The sequence below is a fragment of the Zootermopsis nevadensis genome, unplaced genomic scaffold (assembly GCF_977971745.1).
Source record: "Zootermopsis nevadensis isolate Lab colony 2312 unplaced genomic scaffold, Znev_1.0 Znev_ptg000029l, whole genome shotgun sequence".
Lineage (NCBI taxonomy): Eukaryota > Metazoa > Arthropoda > Insecta > Blattodea > Termopsidae > Zootermopsis > Zootermopsis nevadensis.
The window spans coordinates 10,490,409-10,511,314 of record NW_028259161.1 but is presented as its reverse complement, the minus strand read 5'-3'; the positions used below and the strand labels follow the sequence as shown (position 1 = coordinate 10,511,314).

The window sequence follows — 20,906 nt, the reverse complement described above, 5'->3', positions numbered from 1 at the left end:
CAACTAACAGAATTACCTCAACTGTAAAAATCCATCACCAGCAAAACACAAAATTATTTTGTACAAGAGAATGTCTACCATAACTAGAATACTGGTTAGGAAGTAGTTTTAATAAATCAATACAATTTATACTTAAGAGTATTTAAGGAGCACACAGATAACCCTGTATGGCACTTTACTAGAGCACAGAGGGGAAGCAATAAATGTATGGCTTTTAAATACCCATGTTAATGATGCACTTCTCTCATTATTTGGGGATGCAAAACTCACTTTCCCATGTGTGCCAGACCTTAAAGTTACATTCTGTATAGTAAAGTCTAGGGTTTGTCAGTTTTTAAAAACCAATTTTTTGGATACATTTGTAAAATTCAAAAACTGGTTTTAGATACTATAATTAATATGTAAAAATTTCTGTTAAATGAACTAAAAAATTTAAAGACTGAAATTAGTTCCAAGTTATTAAATGCTTTAGAAGTACTAATTCAAGAAAGAAGACAATTGGATTGGTAACCCTTTTGCTATATTTGAAAAATCCACAAAACATTTCAACAAAGAAATCTAGTAAAGTCCATGTTCCTTATGGCTGTACAGAAACATTAACTCTCACTTTAGCGTGCCAAAATTCAAAACATTGTACTATATACACTTAACAGTCACATTTCCTACAAAAGTACTGCATTCTCCTTACTTTACATTTCCTTTGGCACAAAAAGAACAAAGAACACTATCACACTTGAAGACAGAATGCTTATATTTAGGTGGCTCAAAGTGGGAAAGCGTTAAGTGGAAGTGGTCTACGTCTAACTACAGCAAGTATCAGAACAATCAAAACATCTGCTAAGTCCACCATTGCATCAAGTTTGTAGCTAACACATTAAAGCAGTTAAGAATCAGTGCTGTATTTCCCTTAGCCTCTGAAGGCAAGAAGCTTCTTTACCTGTCTTATAAAACAGGGTACAGGATAATAACACAAACAGTTTCGGGAATGCAATAAAATGCAACTACACAGAATTGCAAGTAAGTGTGGTGATTTCTGGCCACAAGTCTGCAAAGATTTGTACCATTTTAAACATTTTTCCCTCACCAAATTATAATACCAGTTATGATATTTAACATGTTCAAAGCAGAATGCCATGGTTTGCACCACTCATTTGTTTTATTGTTTTCCTCAAGGCATTTTGATACAAAGTTACATCCCTAATTTCAAGCTAAAACAGAATATGTCAATATAAAGGTATTGCCTTTGTTAATCACTCAGTAACAATTTCCCATTCAGCAATCTTAATTCATCCACACCAAAAAATAAACGTGTATACATCTCATAAAAGTAATGTTTTATATTTGTAGGTTCGCCAATTAATAATACTTTCAGATACCATTGCATTGTACCATATAAAATCAGTTCTGTTTATAATTCTTCTGTGTACAGTTCATCAGGCACTTGTTTTACCACTAGGAGCTGCTGGTACTAAGTCAATCTTATTTTCCATCACTGCTTCGATCTCTTCGATCCTGGGGGGAAAAAAGGATGTTGAAATTAATTTACTCTTAACTATGAAACATAAACAACATTCAAATATTTATTCTTCAATGATAACACATTTTATGAATGTTTAACACAGATTTTATGGGTGTAAAGGGTAGGATGTATACAATAAAGTCTCTCCAATCCTATGTCACCATTGCTACTTTTTCAAAATGTAGTGGCTTGTCATGGCATTATAAACGTATCTGATGTGGAGGAAATACAACTATCTGATTCAATAAGAATGAGTCATGGGGTCAAACCACTTCATATGATACAAGTGTTTCATATTTCATAAGCTGGTACCTCTAAACAAAAATTACATAATTTACATCAAAATGTATCTATGTGATTTCTTGCTCTGGAAAATAATCTTCCTCCTCATTCAATAACATTTTGCATAAACAGCCTTTTAATTCATGCATCATGTTTTGTCTCAGGTTTTGTAAAGTGCTGCATCATACCAAATTGTCAAACCTTTTGCCATTCAGATCCTTAAATTAAAGTCTCTGGCACACTATTGCATATTTTATGATCACACTGCAAAACCTGACTTACGTGCGAGGAACTTTGGTCATGTTTTCGACACCATCTTCCATTATGATCACATCGTCCTCGATACGGACCCCGCCAAAGTTACGGAACCGTTCAATCACCTGACGAACCAAAAACTTGGCTTGCTTAGGATTGGCCAACGCTTTATCCAGTAACTGAACACACAAAACAAGCAAAGAACCAATCATTAATCAACTGCATTGCAGGAAAAATTATGATTATTACTGTCAATATAATTTACAAAAAATATGAAACATTTATAAAAATGTGGCACCATGACAACATAAGCATTCAAGTCTTTCAGAGAACAGATGTCCTGACACTTCAAACCACTTTAAGTACATCTTCACCGTGCATAGTGTCTATTAGAAGTTTTCCATGCATGTCTAAGTATAAAACAGCTATATGGGGAGTTCTGTGGAAACTTATCAACCTACTTTGATTTGAATTAAGACAGACAACTCTAATGCCACTTCACATTTGACTAGTTCCCTGATGTAATCATATTTCCTACTTAAAAATGAACAAAGTGACCTTAGTAATAGCCACGTTTTCTTCAAGGTAGGAATTTTCTTAACATGATTCACATTTAACAAAACAAAAGTAAAAGTAATTTATAAAAATGGAAAGTTCCTACTTGTAAATAACTCCACAATAGAGGTCACAACTCTGAGCAGATGCAAACTTTAACTTTTCTTCATATATAAGAAAATTATTTTTAAAACTCAAAGCCTGTCATTATCAATTACAATTTCACATAAGCCTAAGCAGAAGTAACAATCTCAATGACAAATGTTACCATTTACAAATTTCCTTTCAATGCTGAAAAATTCATAGCTGTATGTGACGAAACCACAGGGATCTTGTACAGTACTGAATATTGCGTTCTGTAAAATTCTGAACAAGCTGATACAGCCCTTCTGATCTTTGTGTTATTGCTTCATAAGTAAAAATAAGTAGGCTTATGAGATTACAATGCTGTCTCTTTTTGTTTTTGTACATTACCACATCAGAGAAATAGCATCCTGGTTCAATGGTGATAACCATTCCTTTCTCCAATACCCTTGCAGTTCGCAGCTTGTTCAGTCCTGGCTCTGTGGGACGACTCGGTGTTCCTTCCAGATATCCACCCACATCATGAACATCCAAACCCATAAAATGACCCAAACCATGGGGCTGGAAGATGGCAGCTAATCCAGCCTGTGCAAAGCAGTGTGTATAATAAGTATAATCACTCAGCTACAAGACTGGCGCATTACAAAGAATAAGAACTGTCCAACTGATCACTCTGCAATGCCACATGACAACAAAAGTAAGACTGCATTACTTTTAACTTAAATCTTCTAGCACTGACCTCCATCATTTCACCAACATCACCTTGGAGCAAGCCAGCATCACGAAGGTCAGTAAGCAAGACTCTGTTGGCCAATTTATGCATATCAACCCATGACACACCTACAAAGTAATTACATTTTTTTTAAAACATATGAATACTTGTTAAATATGTTATCAAAAGGACTGGATAAATTCAATGCCATACTGAAGAACTCCTCTGGTTGTAAGGCCTACAATCAAAGATAATTCAACGAAGGATCTCACGTCAACACAATAAATTTTTGCAATGGATAATTTTGAGAACGTGTAAAGTGTTGGTGATGAGGAGAAATTCATGATAGCGATCAGAGTATCTTACCTATTGCCTGCACGAGGCTTTACACATTAAAACTGCATCTTGAAACAAAACATCCAGAATATATTAATAGAAATCCCTGATGAATATATAAACCTTATTTAATTAGGAAACTAAGTAAGTGAAAATTCTACAGCAATGCAAGTTTCATGAAGTGATTAAATCTTGCAAATTTTTTATACAAAGCATTATTCAAAAGTAAATGACACTAACATTACTGTACCCCAACACATAATTTCTGTAAGGTACAGTATGATGTAATATACAGCTACAGCAATGTTAATTTTCTGTAGCCATAACTAAGATTATAAGTTCAGAGATTTTATATTCCTAAGCAGGAATCCATAATAAATATGCAATTTAAACTGAAATCATCATAAATCATTACTGAATGTGAGAAAAAATGCATTTTTAACGTAAATACGTCAATATGGAAGGGTCATTCAGCAAAAAAGCGAAAATGAAGATGTGTAAGATCCATATCAACAATGTGTAAATATGGACTGACAACAATGGTTATGTTATCTAAGAAACTAATTGTTACATCATTTGTTTACTCGGCACTGTTGTGTTACATTACTGCCATCAACAACAATGGTCAGCTTTAACAGAGATGTATTTACATCAGATTCTCTGGAACTGTGGTTCCACTGTCAATTTATCTTTGTTTTCTTCCCAATTGGTTTATATGTACCTGATAAAGGTATAATATTTAAGACCATTAAATACATTCAGATTAAAAATAAATGCGTATTACCCGGTTTTGCAGCATTCATGACAGCCTTATTCGCATTCAACACAGCATTGTAGATGATGACTTGATCTTTGGTAAACTTCCCATTGGCAGGAAAAGAGCATGTGATGTCTGACGAATAGCCACAATATGAACCTCCCATATCAAACAAACTAGAAAGAAACTGGCCTTATTACTAATATTGGGTTACATGTGAAAGAATCATTATCATCTCCTACAAAAACTTATACCTCCATCTATCTTCCAAATAAATGTAAGATTTAGAGAAGACTTAACTCCCTGCCAAAACAACAGACCAACATTGTCATTACTCTCAAAAATACCAAATACATAATTGGCAGCTGATGTAGTTACTCATACAGAGACAAAGGCTTTCAACAGTACATACTGTTGTATATTGGAGTGACAAGATACATGATGACATGAAAATTTCATGATAGAGAAGTGAAATGATACCCAGCTTGCCCCATCTGAGTCAATTCACTCTTAATATTCAAACTAAAATTTCACACTGGCATACTGCCTCCGTCATCAGGGCGATGAATTGCCCTGATGACGGAGGCAGTATGACCTCTGAAACGTTGGTTAACATCGACCAGACTACACAGCGCAACAACCCACAAGACAGAAATCTTCATCGCCCTGATGACGGAGGCAGTATGACCTCTGAAACGTTGGTTAACATCGACCAGACTACACAGCGCAACAACCCACAAGACAGAAATCTTCATCGCCCTGATGACGGAGGCAGTATGACCTCTGAAACGTTGGTTAACATCGACCAGACTACACAGCGCAACAACCCACAAGACAGAAATCTTCATCGCCCTGATGACGGAGGCAGTATGACCTCTGAAACGTTGGTTAACATCGACCAGACTACACAGCGCAACAACCCACAAGACAGAAATCTTCATCGCCCTGATGACGGAGGCAGTATGACCTCTGAAACGTTGGTAAACATCGACCAGACTACACAGCGCAACAACCCACAAGACAGAAATCTTCATCGCCCTGATGACGGAGGCAGTATGACCTCTGAAACGTTGGTTAACATCGACCAGACTACACAGCGCAACAACCCAGAAGACAGAAATCTTCATACTCACCGCTGTGAAAACCTCAAATCTTACAAGTGAATACATCTCAGAACTTACAGCACAGCTGTACTGACTTGCAGAAAGGAGGAAAACCTTCCATAATCTCGAAACATGCAATTTGGTGATGGCTATTATAAATCCAAACTCTGGGATCATTAACAGCTCTCAATCCCAAACCTCTGTCTATTCAGTTTGAAGCAGTATATAATGCATGGTATCTGTATGATATAAATTATAAATCTGCTTCTGAAATGTTGCGGTATATAAAAAAGGATGACATTCTAATTGAACATTGGAAACAGAATTTAATTCTTTAAAAGGAAACTGTCTTCTACTTTCAACAGAGAAAAATTACAGAAACATTTCCAACATGTAAACATATTTCCAGTCCCTTACAATTCCATTATAATGTCTTATTACAATATTTTTATCATATTTTATAATACTGACCACATGTCTCCATCATTTATATGCTTATCATTGGGCGAATTAGCATGTCCATAGTGAAGAAGTGACCCATTCTCACCACTACTACAGATGCATGTATATGAATGATAACGGCAGCCTCCAACTACATATATGTAATTGAGGAATGTTGCTTCAGCTTGATACTCCATCATCCCACTGCGAATTGTGCGCATCACATGAATGTGTGCATCTGATGAAATCTTGTTCACATAGCGCAACACCTCCAGTTCCAAGTCTGATTTGATCACACGACTAAAACACATACCAAATATGTGATGCATGATAAGCACAAAAACTGAGAAACTAGTTAAAGTATTTTGATGTGATTTTACTAATACATTCCAAATATAAGAGGGTTAAAAGCAAATGATTACATGTTAATTATGACAAAAATTAAAAAATGACATTTCTATACTCCAAAAACTCATCTTTAACTTACTTGGCATTACTTTTATATTGACAGAGAATACTTCACATGGCATCCTCAGCTGACTTCAGCCTTTCAATAAGATATTCCTGCAGAGTTCTGGGATGCACTCGGAGCTTCGTCAGCTTATCATATTGTAACTCCGCAACTTTCATCCCGAGCCTTCTGAAATGCCGTTTCCTCATTAACTGTGGTCCAATAAGTTCTGTTCCACCAGCACAGTAATGTTCGGGAACATGAATCAACACGGCCACATATACTTTGCAGTCATGGCGTAAATTGAAGCGTATTGTAGACCCTCCCATGCCACTTGGATGCAACATGATATCAATTACATAAAGTTCCAGAGTTGGAAGATGTGGCAGAACCACTGAAGTAGTGAGCATTTCTATCCCACCAGTGATGTCAGCAAGAGGTTCTGAAATGTAGTTGATCATGCGATGGATTCTGCCATCTTGCCATAAACTGTTAGCTGAATGGTCTCTAGGAAGCATTGGGCCCCTGTACTGGGAACATTCCAGAGTCATTGCAGTATCAAAAAGCTTCAGTTTTGCCCTCAGCTGTCTCAATATATTCACATCCCTGTATGAATGCAGCCGGTCAAGAAAATAAGGATTGAAGATCTTCTGGACAAAATTCAATGGAAACTTTCCAAGATACACACATGTCAGTAAAACATCAATAGCATCTTCAGGGCGAAACTGAACAAACTTCTCATCAAGTATGCTTTCAAGGGCATACCAGAATTTCAGACTGTCAGATGGCTGAAAATTCAGAATGCCAAATGGAGCAAACATGGCCTTAATCGTAACAGGTGAAAGATTCTGACCATGCTCAATGATGTATCCCTCGCACCCTTTCAAAATAGGCTCTGATCGAAGCCGGAACCTACCACAGTAATCCATAATGGCTGCCAACACAGCTGCATTCTTAACTTTTGATGATTTTGCCTTGACATAACGTTCTAGAGCTTTTGCTATTCCTGAATCCACATAGTCTAATGCACAGAAGCCTCTTACTATCTCCAACAAATCATCCTCGCTTACTGCATGAATATTGGTGTTTGTCCAACGAGAGAGGATAACCATCATCTGAGGTGAAAACAATTTCACTTCCAATATGATAGAAAGAATCTCTGCTACTGCACTTCCATGCAATCTCCACCAAACAACACGAGACTTCCGTTCTAGGAGACTGAAAACCATTTTTCGGCTTTGTTTCAGAATTGGCAAAATACGGAAAACTTCCATTATATTCTTTTCAGTTATTTCTTTCTCTTTATCAAGAAGTCCAACCCATAATTTATCCACATTTTCAGCATTATTTTTTGCATCCATAAATGAAGCTAACATTCTCACTATTTCACATACTTGTACCACATCAAACTTCCCATCTGTAACCCTTACAAGAATTTCATCACACAATTTGTCTCTGTACATAGAAGAGTTGCTACCAAACATTTCCCGGCTCAGTACCTTCAATGTATCCAATATTATGGTAGATTCTGAACCTGATGCTATAGTATTTATTAGTCGACTAAAGACAGCTGTCCTTGTGAAATTTTCTGTAAACTCTTCTCCATTCCTAACAGAAGCATTACGATACTCATAATTGTTTTCAAGCTCTATTAACTTCTTTAAGGCATAAAACGCTACAAGAGGGATAACTTCTTCATCTGGTATAGTCTCCAAAAGTAAGAAAAGACCCTTAGTAGTGAAGCATCTGTTGAACCCTTCAATTATTTCGGTGGTTTCTGTATCATTATCTACATGGGTCACATTCTCAGAATTTTCATTTCTTTCTTTAGATATGTTAGGAGTATGTGAACAAATACGCCCTTCATTCTTTGCATAATCACTGTTGGTAGAACTCAAACAATTCTGTAGAGACACTAAACCAACATCCTTCACTTTCCTTACAATTGCTGGTAACTCCTGTATATCCAAACCATCTTGCATAATTATAGTTGTTTGACCTAAATCGTCTCTTTTACCACATTTCGAAACTGCCTCAGACTTTGATAAACAAGACACAGTTAAATTTCCCCATACCATTGATAGTGGTGAGGTGTCATAAAATAATACTTTTCCACCTGTGTAAAATACTTGCTTTACAATTGATCTTGACATTTTAAACATTTGTTAACACAATTAACTGCATAATTTAAAGAGGCCTCTTCTACAAAGATGATATTGCTCAACTTATTGGCCTGGTTACCTCCCCATAGGAGTCCTGGGGTACACTTTTCTATTCTCCCTTGCTTTATTTGATTTTGCTTTTTTTCTTGTAGATGCCAGATTGATATCACAACTATTAATTTCATGGGTTTAATGAACGTATTCCAGTATTGTGTTAGATCATCATAGTCACATTAATCTAATGCACAAATAATTTAATGAATAAAATCACACTGCATCACTGTTACCCGACATGTGTGTCTGCTTCTCTGATCACTTACAAGCCTGTACTGCAGCGGCCTCTCGAAATTCGTAAAGGGCTAGACATTCAATTGCTGACTTTAACACACACTTACCATTCTGCTATTTCTGGATGCAACAGCTTGTTGTCTACAGTGAATCTAAAAACAACACAGTTCAATTAAGGTTCTGTTTAAATGATACTATGAAAAGCAATAAGATAAACGTAAATAAATTTGTGTAGTCTTGACGCAAACAAAATGACTTCCCTTTAGCAACGTCAAATTCTGCCCAAAATATCTATTACATTCCCTTCTCTTTGGGTGTCTATAATGATTCATAATTTCATGGCCATACACTATAATTCTTTTCTGTGGCTTAATTAATAATTGCTTGTTTTATTGATCATATTCTTTTAGAGCAAACTGTGAAACAATATGGAGTTCGAATGAGCCAAAGACCTAGTTCCAATAGTTCACAACAGATGGCGAAAGTATGTACAACTGTCTCTTGAAGTGCAGTCTCAAAGTGTTATTGGTTGTATTTCTATAATTCAGTACCATAACTGTACTCACTCGTTAATTCCGTCGAACGCTGCTTCTCTCACTGTCAGACCGCTGTCTGTATTCATTCCAGTCTGAAAAAAAAATGCATGTCTTACATTCATACAAACGGGAGTGTTCATGAAACTGTACGTGTGCATGCGCGTGTTGACAACTTATAACTTTACCATTCATTACCGCGCACTCATTACAAATTACCACCACACCCCAAAGAATAAAAAGACGATATTCAAAATGTTATTAGTCTTGAGCACTCTTCACCACATACTAGTCGGTGGCCTTACAATTTCGGCCATTGCTTATTAACAGGACGACATTAATTTATCCTTTGGAGAAGGCTCTTCAATCCATAGAATCAGAACATCTTAGTACTAAATATATGAACAACACTTACTGCATCCATTTGCCAACTGAAGTGAAATTACAGGAATGACAAAAGCATTGTTTACCTTTCTTTATTTTCACGCTTATGAACAAATGACAAAGCAGTTCTTCGGGATAAATCACACAACACTCAATAATCATTGTCATCACCACTTTCAATATATATATATATATATATATATATATATATATGAAACATATACCTACATAATCAGAAAGAAAACATTTGACAACAAAACTTGAGAAAAGTAGCACGTGTTAGTCTGGAGATAGCCTATAGTGCGCTTAAAATGTTGCATATATACGTCATACAATCAGTGAAAAAAATATCAATGACTATATCACTTCCACATAAGGTCACGAAGTTTTCAATGTCATCGTTTTATTATAATCACTACTCTTTCACAAGATGTCGAAATAATATCAGACAAATGCCGGGATAATACCTTAAATTAAGCCACGGTAGCTTTCTTCCACATCCTTTCCAGTTCATTGTTCATTAACCATCCTATAATCGTACGCTATTTCGCCTGACAGCGTAATGAAATAACCACACATAAGAATAAATTATATCAATATACATATGCTGGTGTACATGGAAAAACAAGCAAATGACTGACCGAATGACCACGTAACTTATCTCCATGACGCAATGTCTGCATTTCTTGGGCAGATGATGAGAATCCTTCCTAAGTTTACATAAAAAAGGAACAGAGCAGGCAACAGCCATAAAACGTGCTTACAAGTATGAGTGGTTTTAAATCAAACGACCGTTCTCAATACAACTGAAGATCATGTTACTGCAAAATATTTTGTCTCTGTATTTCCGATCCGGTGCTGTAGTCCTGCGTGTTTTAAAAGTGGAAACTAGCGTCAATCAATATAGTTCCAAAAGTGCAAATGGTTTAAGATTACTGATCTTTGGATGACGTCACAACACACAGACCGATATGTAAAATATACCATGACATAACTCAGCCAGATTGACCGGATTGACATTTGAACCCTGGATATCCCAAATACGAAGTATGAATCAGGGATACTAACCACTCTGTCACGACACAAGAGGCATAATATTATCGTGTGACCAGTATACACGAGAAGAAACAACCAATTTGTCCTATTCAGTTACAACCCCTCCAGAATCTCCTGTGAATCAAAATGGTGTAGGTCAGTGCGGTCTGCCTTTTTCTTCCTTTGGGCCCAATGGTCACGAAACCCCTCCTGCCACTATTTTTTAAAACACAGAGCAATTTTCCTTACAGTTAACACTACTTATTCGTAAATTACAAATATTTGTGCAAATTCCTGCAGAGTTACATATTATTTTAAATTTGCTCCTGGAAAATTTGCACTTTACAAATAGAGTTTTAAATTCAATAGCATGTGTGGCATTTGCACTTAAAGCAGCAGAAGAGATTAGAATCATGATTTTCTTTTCCAAATCCTCCAGAATAAAGGAAATAAATGAGCTTGTAATAACTTGTAACAAATTAAGAAACAATTTCGCGGCTTGGTTAGAAGTGGTCTCGGGCTGGGTGTGGTACGGTAACTGTTCTGCAAAAATGCCTGCAAGTTTTGACTGGAACAACCGAAAGATCTAGATTTACAGCAAGTGGAATGTGAAATTTTCACGGCGACGAGAATGAAGTTTGCTGCCTCCTCTGTCCCAACGCAAGTTGAAATATTATCCCAAAATAAAAAATCTGCTTCCACTTGAGGGATGTGACCCACATTTTGATGCAACAGCGAGTTCACAGTGTTTCACAATTCTGGAACTATTGCTAAGTCCAAAAGTGAATGTCGTGCAAACACAGCAGGGCGGACGTGTTACTTTGATGTCATTGTCACCGGACGGATGACCTTCCAAGAGGAAGTGGAGCAGGGGGGAGGAACAATGACTGTTGTGGCACGAGGGGGGAGGGCAATAAAGGAATGCCCTCTAACGCCGAGACTGACTGGTTGCCACCACATCTGGTGAAGGACAATTTCCACAACACGAGTGGAGCAATTCACATAACATTTAAAAGCATTCGTAAGGTCAGCCCAATCAAGAACTCTGCCAATTGTACTATTATCTTCGCATAGCATAGCGTCTGATGATACAAAGACACCAGTTCTTCTTAATACGTGACTTAGCTGAACAGCACTTCGTGTATGTGAGGAAGCAATACCAGGTCCACACACTGTTGTTCGGAACCAATATTAAAATCGATTTTAAGGAAATCAGAAATCGGCATGATGTGGACGGGATTCATCTGGTTCATAATAGTGAGAGTAGCGTTCTCTTGTGATAAAGTCCAATGCGACCTTCCATTTCAGTTATGAGCCAGAGGCTTCTGGGACATCACATGCAAGAAAAACGCTGGCTTTTATCGGAACGTAAAAGCGGCTCTTCCCGGTGCAAACGGTCAAAATTACATCTTCACTTTCGATATTTCTTTGTTATTGTCTGGATGACAATATGTAGAACAGTTTTTGTCTGATACGAGTTAGATGGTCAGTTAAGGAGTCCTTCTCTCAGTTAAGAATTTTACGCCTTTTGTGGGACAACTCACTCCCACCTAGTGCCGAGGTTAAGAACGAGTAAAGCTCTCCCCCTAAGCGCCTACATGACGTATAGTGGGACAGCTTTACGCCTTTTGTGGAACGCAATGACTCGTTAATGTGTTTACAGAAACCCCTTCCCGAGCGAGAAGAATTTAATTAAAATCCTCACATTCCATTTCTTTCTTTGAGATCAATTATAATATTATCCTTCTCTATATTTACAAAAACAAATGCAAGAACTATGCGTTTTCATGTAAAGTAATAACCATATTTTTCAATTTCAACGCCGACAATTATCCTCACAGTACTTTCATTATCCCACCATTATCCCCTCATTATCTCCCATCATCCTCCATTATCCTTTCATCATCCCTCATAATCCCTCCATTATCCGTACATTATCCCCTCGTCATCCCACAATTAACACTCTTCATCCCACCTATACCTCATTATCCCATTATGCCATTATCCCGCATATCTTACCGTTATCCCTTCATTACTCCAACATTATCCCCACCATTATTCCACCATGATGTACTCACTATCCCACTATTATCCCTTCAGCATCACACCAGAATCACCACACTATCACACTACCGTCCCCTCCTCTATGACCCCCTCCCCCAACATCCACTCATCATCCTCTAATCGACTCATTATCCTACCATTATCCCAGCATTATCTCATAAGACTATCGTCCTCATACTCGCAGCGGTGAGAACCTGAAACATCACTCTGTCGTGTTGAATAATGTGATCGCGCAATATTACGAAACATATTAAAATTACTTCTTTGTTCTCTAAAAAGTAATTTTACTTTTTAAATCGAGATTACATATTGTCAGCCATGAACTGACAGTACGCATGAGTCCTGAATGATGCTGCTACACTTAAATTGTTGCAGTCTCTAGAAATAAGTTAGCGTATTTTAATCCTCGAAATGGCTACTGTCCTACAAAAACTCTGTCAAAAGGTAGGGGGACAACGGCTGAGTTTTAGATGGTCGGTCCAATGAAACAAAACAACTCTCGGTATGTTAAGCAGCATATCACCTCTGTCGGCCATCATCCTATTATTGGGAGTAAAATTACCTCTGAATGCTCCCATCTAAGAAAGAAGATTCCTACATATATCCCTGTCAAGCAAACAGAGACCAAGATGGTCACCACTAACTTACGTCGTAATGACGTGATTCGATAATTTAAGAAAACTAATTAAAAGATCACGAGACCTACATCATAATGAAGATTAAGCTCAAAATGGGCGCAAAAAAAATAAGAAACAGAAAACTCGAATCGTAAAGCCCCATTAGCTTTTCAGCACGAGTGTGACGTATGGAGAGGATGCAGAATCCGCTATGTAGGTTACATAGGAAAGAAAGAAACGAGTGAAGAAGAGATAAAGAAAAGACGTCACTAACCGAGACCAAATGAGCAGAATGTCACATGATGAATTACGTACAAGCCACAGACCTACATATGTCAAAACAAACTATAATTTTTTTTCGTATAACGGCCAGATAGTATGAATTTAGATAAGTCGTGAAAATCATTAAAAGAAAAATATGAAATTAGGAATAATTATGAATTTATTAACCTATTTTGTGAACTGTTACGAAATAGTTTTTCTGATGCAGTAACATTAAGAACAGCAGTGAAACCATCACCATTTAACACACGAATAAGACATTTACGTTACGCTATTAGACATTCAACTTCACTGTTCTTAATAAAAAGCACAGAACTGACAAGGTCGTAGCATGATTGTCCAGTACGCAGTATAAATTTGCGAGCTGTTAATGCCAGATTACGTTGTTTGATACTGTGTCGGCGTAGATGGGAAGATAATGTTAACATTAATCTTAGAGAAAAAGGACATGAGGATGTGGGCTACATTCATCAATTTCAGGATAGGGCTCTAGTAAATATGGTAATGCATTTTCAAATTCCACAAAGACGGAAAATTTCTTGAACAAACAAGCGATTCACATTACTGGAAAGAATCCACTCCACTCCATAAAGCTGGTTAGATATGCCAATAATAAACACATAAATAGGTCACATTTGTTTCCAACCCATGTATGTTAAAAATAAAAGAATAAATTGTTATATTAATGTATTCGATGAACTGAATAACACCAAATGATCTGATTTTAATAAAACCTTTCTCTTCGTGTCTAAGCAGACTGGTGTGGCGGTAACAGGCTGAAGGTCTGTTTCTATTCGTCAGTTTGAAATCAGGGCCAGGTATCCGTCTATCCTGGTATTTCTCGGCAACTTCGAGTGAATGCTAAGATAATACCTTCAAACAAAACAACCATCTTCTTTTGAATCACTGACTGCTCCCCATTCATAATCTCATATCATTTGTTGGTATATAACCTGTGCAGCTGAAACGGCGTTGTTAAACAATACGAGAATCAACCATAACGTATGTGCAGCAATGGGATTTTGTATATGGGATTCGGGTTCGCATGAGGGCGAGATGTCCCCACACATCATCATAATTCAGACGGCGACCATGAACATCGAAATGTTCTGCTATCAAGTTTTAACTGGTTCTACAGTTAAAAATATCTTAACCATAAAGATTTCTGTCTTCTGGGTTGGTGATGAATCGCTCTGATGACGGAGGCAGTATGACCTCTGAAACGTTGGTTAACATCGACCAGACTACACAGCGCAACAACCCAGAAGACAGAAATCTTCATACTCATCGCCCTGATGACGGAGGCAGTATGACCTCTGAAACGTTGGTTAACATCGACCAGACTACACAGCGCAACAACCCACAAGACAGAAATCTTCATCGCCCTGATGACGGAGGCAGTAAGACCTCTGAAACGTTGGTTAACATCGACCAGACTACGCAGCGCAACAACCCAGAAGACAGAAATCTTCATCGCCCTGATGACGGAGGCAGTATAACCTCTGAAACGTTGGTTAACATCGACCAGACTACACAGCGCAACAACCCAGGAGACAGAAATCTTCAAACTCACCACTGTGAAAACCTCAAATCTTACATCTTAACGGAGCTCTAACCACTGATTTCATGTTTTATTTTATTACTGCTTCTGACAAAATCGGGAATATAAACAGCACCACAGTTGCTGTGCAATGACGAACATGGTGATGGTCATATTGGGCTGAAAGACGTAGTTCAATAAAAATTAGCCAGAGAAAAAGTGACTGAGAACAATCATCAAGAAAGTTTTATTACATTTATTCAAGCACATTTTCCTGGACTCATTGGAAATAATATTCGACCACATTTTTCCTGCCAAGACATACAAGTTGACCATGAAATAACCTGCATTCGGTTGAATGCTCTGTCAGACGAGTGGTCTTTTAGGTAGAGGTTCTTGTCTACATTGTCCCCTCTTCATACACCTTTTCTTTCCATCTCGTAAGATTCTTTTACTGCGCTTTGTTTATCAAGCATACAACGTTGCCAGAAAGATCACACGTCCGGAAGATGTCTAAGCAGAGCTTCACCTTTCTTCAACACAAAAAAACCACTCGGAATACATTGCCGCACTGCTGAAGTATTCTGGGCTCTACAGTCTGTGACCTACTTACCTCCTAGACGGCGTTTCGTGACGTAAGCAGTGACACGAAAACAAATTTTCACTTGCCAAACTGCAGCAAACTTGCTCACGTACTGTACTCATAGCAAGCTATTTGCGTCGCTTTGAAAATGCGATGTTTCCGACAGAATCTGCATTCTAGCAGAACGCATGATTGCCTCATCTGAATTGCATATCTTCGTGCTGGTGTCAGAGTTGTATCTTTTAAAGCACAGTGGTACTTATACGTACCACTTTATTTAACACTCAACAGTGTATTTATGGATTTCATACTATTCTCAGAGTAAAAAACTATTTTTTCCTGAAATTCCGTTAACAACTCGACATTCGCAATGAAGTGTTGCGTTTTCTTTGAGGAATGAACCTCATCTTTAAATATTATTTACACGAGCTTCGGGTTTCCAAGGGTTAAGCACTAAATATAAATATCTACGAGCATTCTGTTCAGAAGCATTTGACTTTCCGCCTTTCAACACGTTTGTTATTTAATAGACAGCAAACCGAAACCTGTGTCATCATGTTTAGGAATTTCACAAGTAAAGTCCTTACAATACCGGGAAACGCAAATCCTTTATAGAGAAACCCAGCGTGGTAACGGTTAAAATAAACCAAGAGCGTTTCCTCTACATGCCGTCAAAATGCACTATCAGCATCGCCCTAGCATATCGTGCTTCATACTGAGGAATCATCCAGTTCGAATCGTTGGACGGAACACCGGCTTTCCTGTTTTTGCGGTTTATATCAGTCCTTCTAGGCAAACGCTGGAATAGTACTTTGAAACAAGTCAAGACTTCTTCCACCGGTGCCAGGACAAAGGAGTGGAAGTCCCAGAAGTTGAGGAAACGGAAAACAAACTTTGCAAAGTCCTCACAAAGTTCTTTTCATTTTCCCCAGACGTAAAGAAATATGAATATACGAAGCCACCTATATGAGTCCTGAACTTAGGTCACTTTTTACTGAACGAACTCTTCTCACTCACCATAATGAAATTTCTGAATCCCTCGGCGACTTAAACTTAAATTCGTCAACCCATCAGTAAAAAAAGACATGGAACCATATGATTATTATATGGACACCTGTAAAAACAACACGATTCCAAAAAGAACGTCCCCTATGTGTCCAGGTGTTGGTAAACTACATACAACTGTATAAAATATTAAATTTGCCGATTATTTTTGTTGGAGGGAGATCAATCTTAAATTATTTAATTATGTGTTTGCTATAATTCTTTCTCTCGAAAGTGAAATTTATGGACTTACGTCATTTTACAAACGACCAATTCAGTTTTTCTAAAATTCCAAGAAAGAAGCGATGGCAACGTATTTTACAACAAATGAAACTTTCTGTCACCACAAAAATGATACGTAAATTTTTAAGTTTCTACAGAACACGCCTGTAAAGAGATAACACGGTCGAAAATACAATCATTCTGTAATCACATTTACTGTAACAGTACCTGGGTACAATTACGTAATTGTTTAATATTTATGTGGGTCGAATTAAGGGAAAAGTCCATGCTAAAGCGAAGTTTCCTTAATGGGTGGCTGTGGTAGTTGTGACAATACATTTTAAAGGTACAGAATGAAACCACAGTCGAAACTTGTATCAAAATATAAGAGGTTAAAGTTACCGTTTCAAAAAGGAATGGACATTTCTATCAACCCTACCCCCGTCCATGAAATACTGATACAGGGCGTCGGTAAACTTGTACCAGACTACACAGCGCAACAACCCGGAAGACAGTCATCTTCAGACTCACCGCAGTGAAAACCTCAAATCCCACCCAGGTAAATAGAAAGTTAAATAATGGGTTCGCCTCCAAAGGCATGATAAGCAGCAAGAATATGAGTCACGAAATTCTTTCAATTACGAAAAGTTATTAGACGGGACAAACATACAGAAAAACGTACGCACGAACTATGTATATGGTTCCTAACATCTTGTCTTATAAAGAAGTAATGTAGGCTAAGCATACAACAACCTTTTGCTACTACTGGCTTCAAATCATAAGAAAACAGTGTGACCAGCTTATCACGTTATTCAGACTGAACTTTTCTGATGTGCAGTAATATTAATAGTGCTCAGGGAACACGGACAATGAAGATTTCTGTCTTCTGGGTTGTTGCGCTGTGTAGTCTGGTCGATGTTTGCCAACGTTTCAGAGGTCATACTGCCTCCGTCATCAGGGCGCTGTGGAAACCTCAAATCTTACAACACGGACAATATTGACGTTCTGAAAAATAGTGTCCACGATATGGCTATTCCTCCACATACATTTACAATCACAGAGTTTCAGTAGGATACAGATCTTTTACAGGTTATCCTCTCTCCAACTCCATGCTGGCGTTCCAGTTTTTACGAGGCCTGTCAATGTTATTAATGTTATTGATTTAGACCCACCTAAGCACGGAATACTGTAAGATTTTATCTAGGGCAGACTAAAAAAGTAGCAAAGTCGTCATCGATTGACATCAGCGACCTATGCACTGACCCCAATAGTCACAAATGTCACGCTGATACATTTACCGTTTGTTGGAAATGTCTCCCTTAATCATATTTTTATTAACAGATGTAATACACACTGTCAGCGCCTTATGCCTTCATAAATTGGATGGCGGAAAAAGATACTTCTGCAGCAGGCGAACAACAACCAACAGGAATTCCTTGAAACAAAGTGGACATGTAGTATACTTCATTGGATAACACGCATGTGTTGCTGAAGCTTGATAACGCGCAGGGACTGGTTTTATCAAATAGGCCTAGCGTAGTTAGACCCTCCCCCTTTTCTACATTTTCATTCCTTCCATACAGGGGACATGAGATAACTCAGTAATGCTACTGTCGTGGACCAGAGGCCACCATGGCCACCTAGCTACCTGTCTAATGAGTATCGGAATAAAGCGACCGGAACGTGAAGCTGTACGTTCATTTTGCTCGGAAGTGTGGAACTTCATCTCCACCTCCTGTCTGGTGTTCAGGCACAGGAACAAATTTAAACCTTAATCAGGAACGCTGACTGTTGATACAATGATTTTTTGATTCAGAGACTTGAATCATACAGAACAAACCAAAAGTTGTTCAACGCGAGAAGGTTTTAAAATCATTTTGATGTCCACACTTTCCGTTAAGTAAAAATAAAGCTGTCCCACTATACACCATATAGGCGCTTGGGGGGAGAGAATTCATTCTTGACCTCGGCACTAGAAGGGGTTGAGTGGTCAGTATCACGCCCCGGCCGTGTTTTACCCCTGGGAAAGGACCCCAGTGCCCAGTGGACAGGAGGCTGGGTGGGCCCTAGAACCTGTCTGGACGCAGAGGCAAGAGGAAAATCCTCTGCCCCCGTTGGGGATCGAACCCAGGTCGTCCAGCCCTTAGCCAGTCACTATACTGACACTTTCCGTTACCATTCGAAATATAAAGTGTTTGCATTTAACAATGACTGAGTGGGAAACATTATATTTGAGCCAGGGATACTCCAACTGTGACCACTGAGGACCGGTTCTACAATGTGACCAATTCTTACTTGTTTCTAATACCTGCACAGACCTTGTCTGTCCGGCAACTGTTTCCCACGTTATGGCTTTGTTTGCACTTGGATCCTTTGTGTGGAGAAGCTCTCTTTACACCCCATTCAAGTACTGGTGCCTTCAGGTGAGGAGGCAATTCAACGAACAACAAAGCAAAAGTCTGGCTAAAGGTATTTAAAAGTATCGGCATGGTTGCCAGTTCTTAATCTAGCTTTCCAAATCAGGACGATCAGACCATCTTCGTGACAATATGGCTGAAAACTGCTTGGTCTGTATTATTTTAAAGTCATGGAAACTATAAAAAAGGAATGACGCGCCTTGTTGTCTGGTAGAAGACTGCTGCCTCCATCATCAGGGAAATCGCCCTGGGATCGCAGATTCGAATCCCGTGTGTTGCTCCGTGTATGTAGACGCCTTGAATCAATGAACCAATCACCTGTTGAAAAACCTATTGGATGTCCAAGGATTCGTAGTTCCTGGACTATTCTAAACAGGCCAGTGGGTTGACATCAGCGAGCTGGTGAGAAAGACAATGGGATGAAGCCGGTTAGAAAATAACAATGTTATTGTGGAATTCAGAATTCTGTTACTGACCTCAAAGGCCGATAAGTATTAATTGGAAGGGGGATGTAAATGAAGGTGTTTTCTTCCTTATTTGGTCTGCATTAGCTAGTGCATATATGGATGACAATCAGCTAACAGACAGCAGAGCAAACAGCATTCCAGGTTCCGCATGAAAAGGAGGTAGAGGACGTATGATGAGATGGAGCTCACACGCAATGCCTCACCTTAATGACGACAAACAAGGTCGGTGTTGCACGTCACCACGGTTACTCAGACTGCTCAGTCATCTAGGTTACGAAAACCTTGTGTCGTTATTTGTTTTTACGGGATGTTTGCTCAGATTCACCCAACCTCTACACGACAGTATCATTAAAACACCTATTTGCTCTTTACATCAAATTACGTAAGCCTAAATCTTGCAAACTGTTGAAATTTTTTGTAGATTATTGTGTAGTCTTAACGGGTAACTTTGCTTGTATTTGTTTTGTTTGTTTTCTTTGGGGGAGGGGTATTCGATTTGTAATAATTGTTCTGCCATTTCGTTTCTTGGTTTAACAACACTAAACTACGTACTTCTTAAGAGTCAAATGCAGGGATGATTATAAACAGCGGTATCTAGGAACACCTTACTTCAGAAAGAGATCCTGAAACTCACCTGGATATTCTTAGGAAAATCAAGAAAATCTCAATCAGGTTAGCCCATGCCTAAAACATGATTTGAACCCGCCATTTACCAAACGCGAAAGAGGAAGGCTAACCTTTACACCACGATGGTTAATACGTTTCAAAAGTAA

General features: G+C 38.2%; 2 protein-coding genes across 3 annotated transcripts in view; both read right to left on the bottom strand.

The window, feature by feature from the left end:
* Window positions 1–1,137: 1,137 nt before the first annotated feature.
* The window catches only part of Dip-C (dipeptidase C), a 157,225-nt gene continuing 137,456 nt past the window's right edge, over window positions 1,138–20,906 (bottom strand). For both annotated transcript variants that reach the window (XM_022069806.2, XM_022069805.2), the window contains 8 exons: window positions 9,512–9,573; window positions 9,053–9,097; window positions 6,075–6,344; window positions 4,528–4,676; window positions 3,435–3,535; window positions 3,086–3,280; window positions 2,084–2,235; window positions 1,138–1,512 (listed from right to left, as the gene is read on the bottom strand). In XM_022069806.2, coding sequence (XP_021925498.1) covers window positions 1,434–1,512; window positions 2,084–2,235; window positions 3,086–3,280; window positions 3,435–3,535; window positions 4,528–4,676; window positions 6,075–6,344; window positions 9,053–9,097; window positions 9,512–9,573 — 1,053 coding nt within the window. In that variant the 3' untranslated portion in view covers window positions 1,138–1,433. The remainder of the gene's footprint in view (window positions 1,513–2,083; window positions 2,236–3,085; window positions 3,281–3,434; window positions 3,536–4,527; window positions 4,677–6,074; window positions 6,345–9,052; window positions 9,098–9,511; window positions 9,574–20,906) is intronic.
* LOC147872256 (FAST kinase domain-containing protein 3, mitochondrial-like) lies at window positions 6,289–9,046 on the bottom strand. The gene is made up of 2 exons (XM_022069804.2): window positions 6,532–9,046; window positions 6,289–6,344 (listed from the first exon to the last, which is right to left on the bottom strand). Exon 1 carries the CDS (start codon window positions 8,655–8,657, stop codon window positions 6,564–6,566), a length of 2,094 nt encoding a protein of 697 aa, XP_021925496.1. The 5' UTR covers window positions 8,658–9,046; the 3' UTR covers window positions 6,289–6,344; window positions 6,532–6,563.

Coding starts and splice junctions, on each gene's coding strand:
- LOC147872256 (XM_022069804.2), bottom strand. CDS start 8,657: ATGTTTAAAATGTCAAGATCAATTGTAAAGCAAGTATTTTACACAGGT.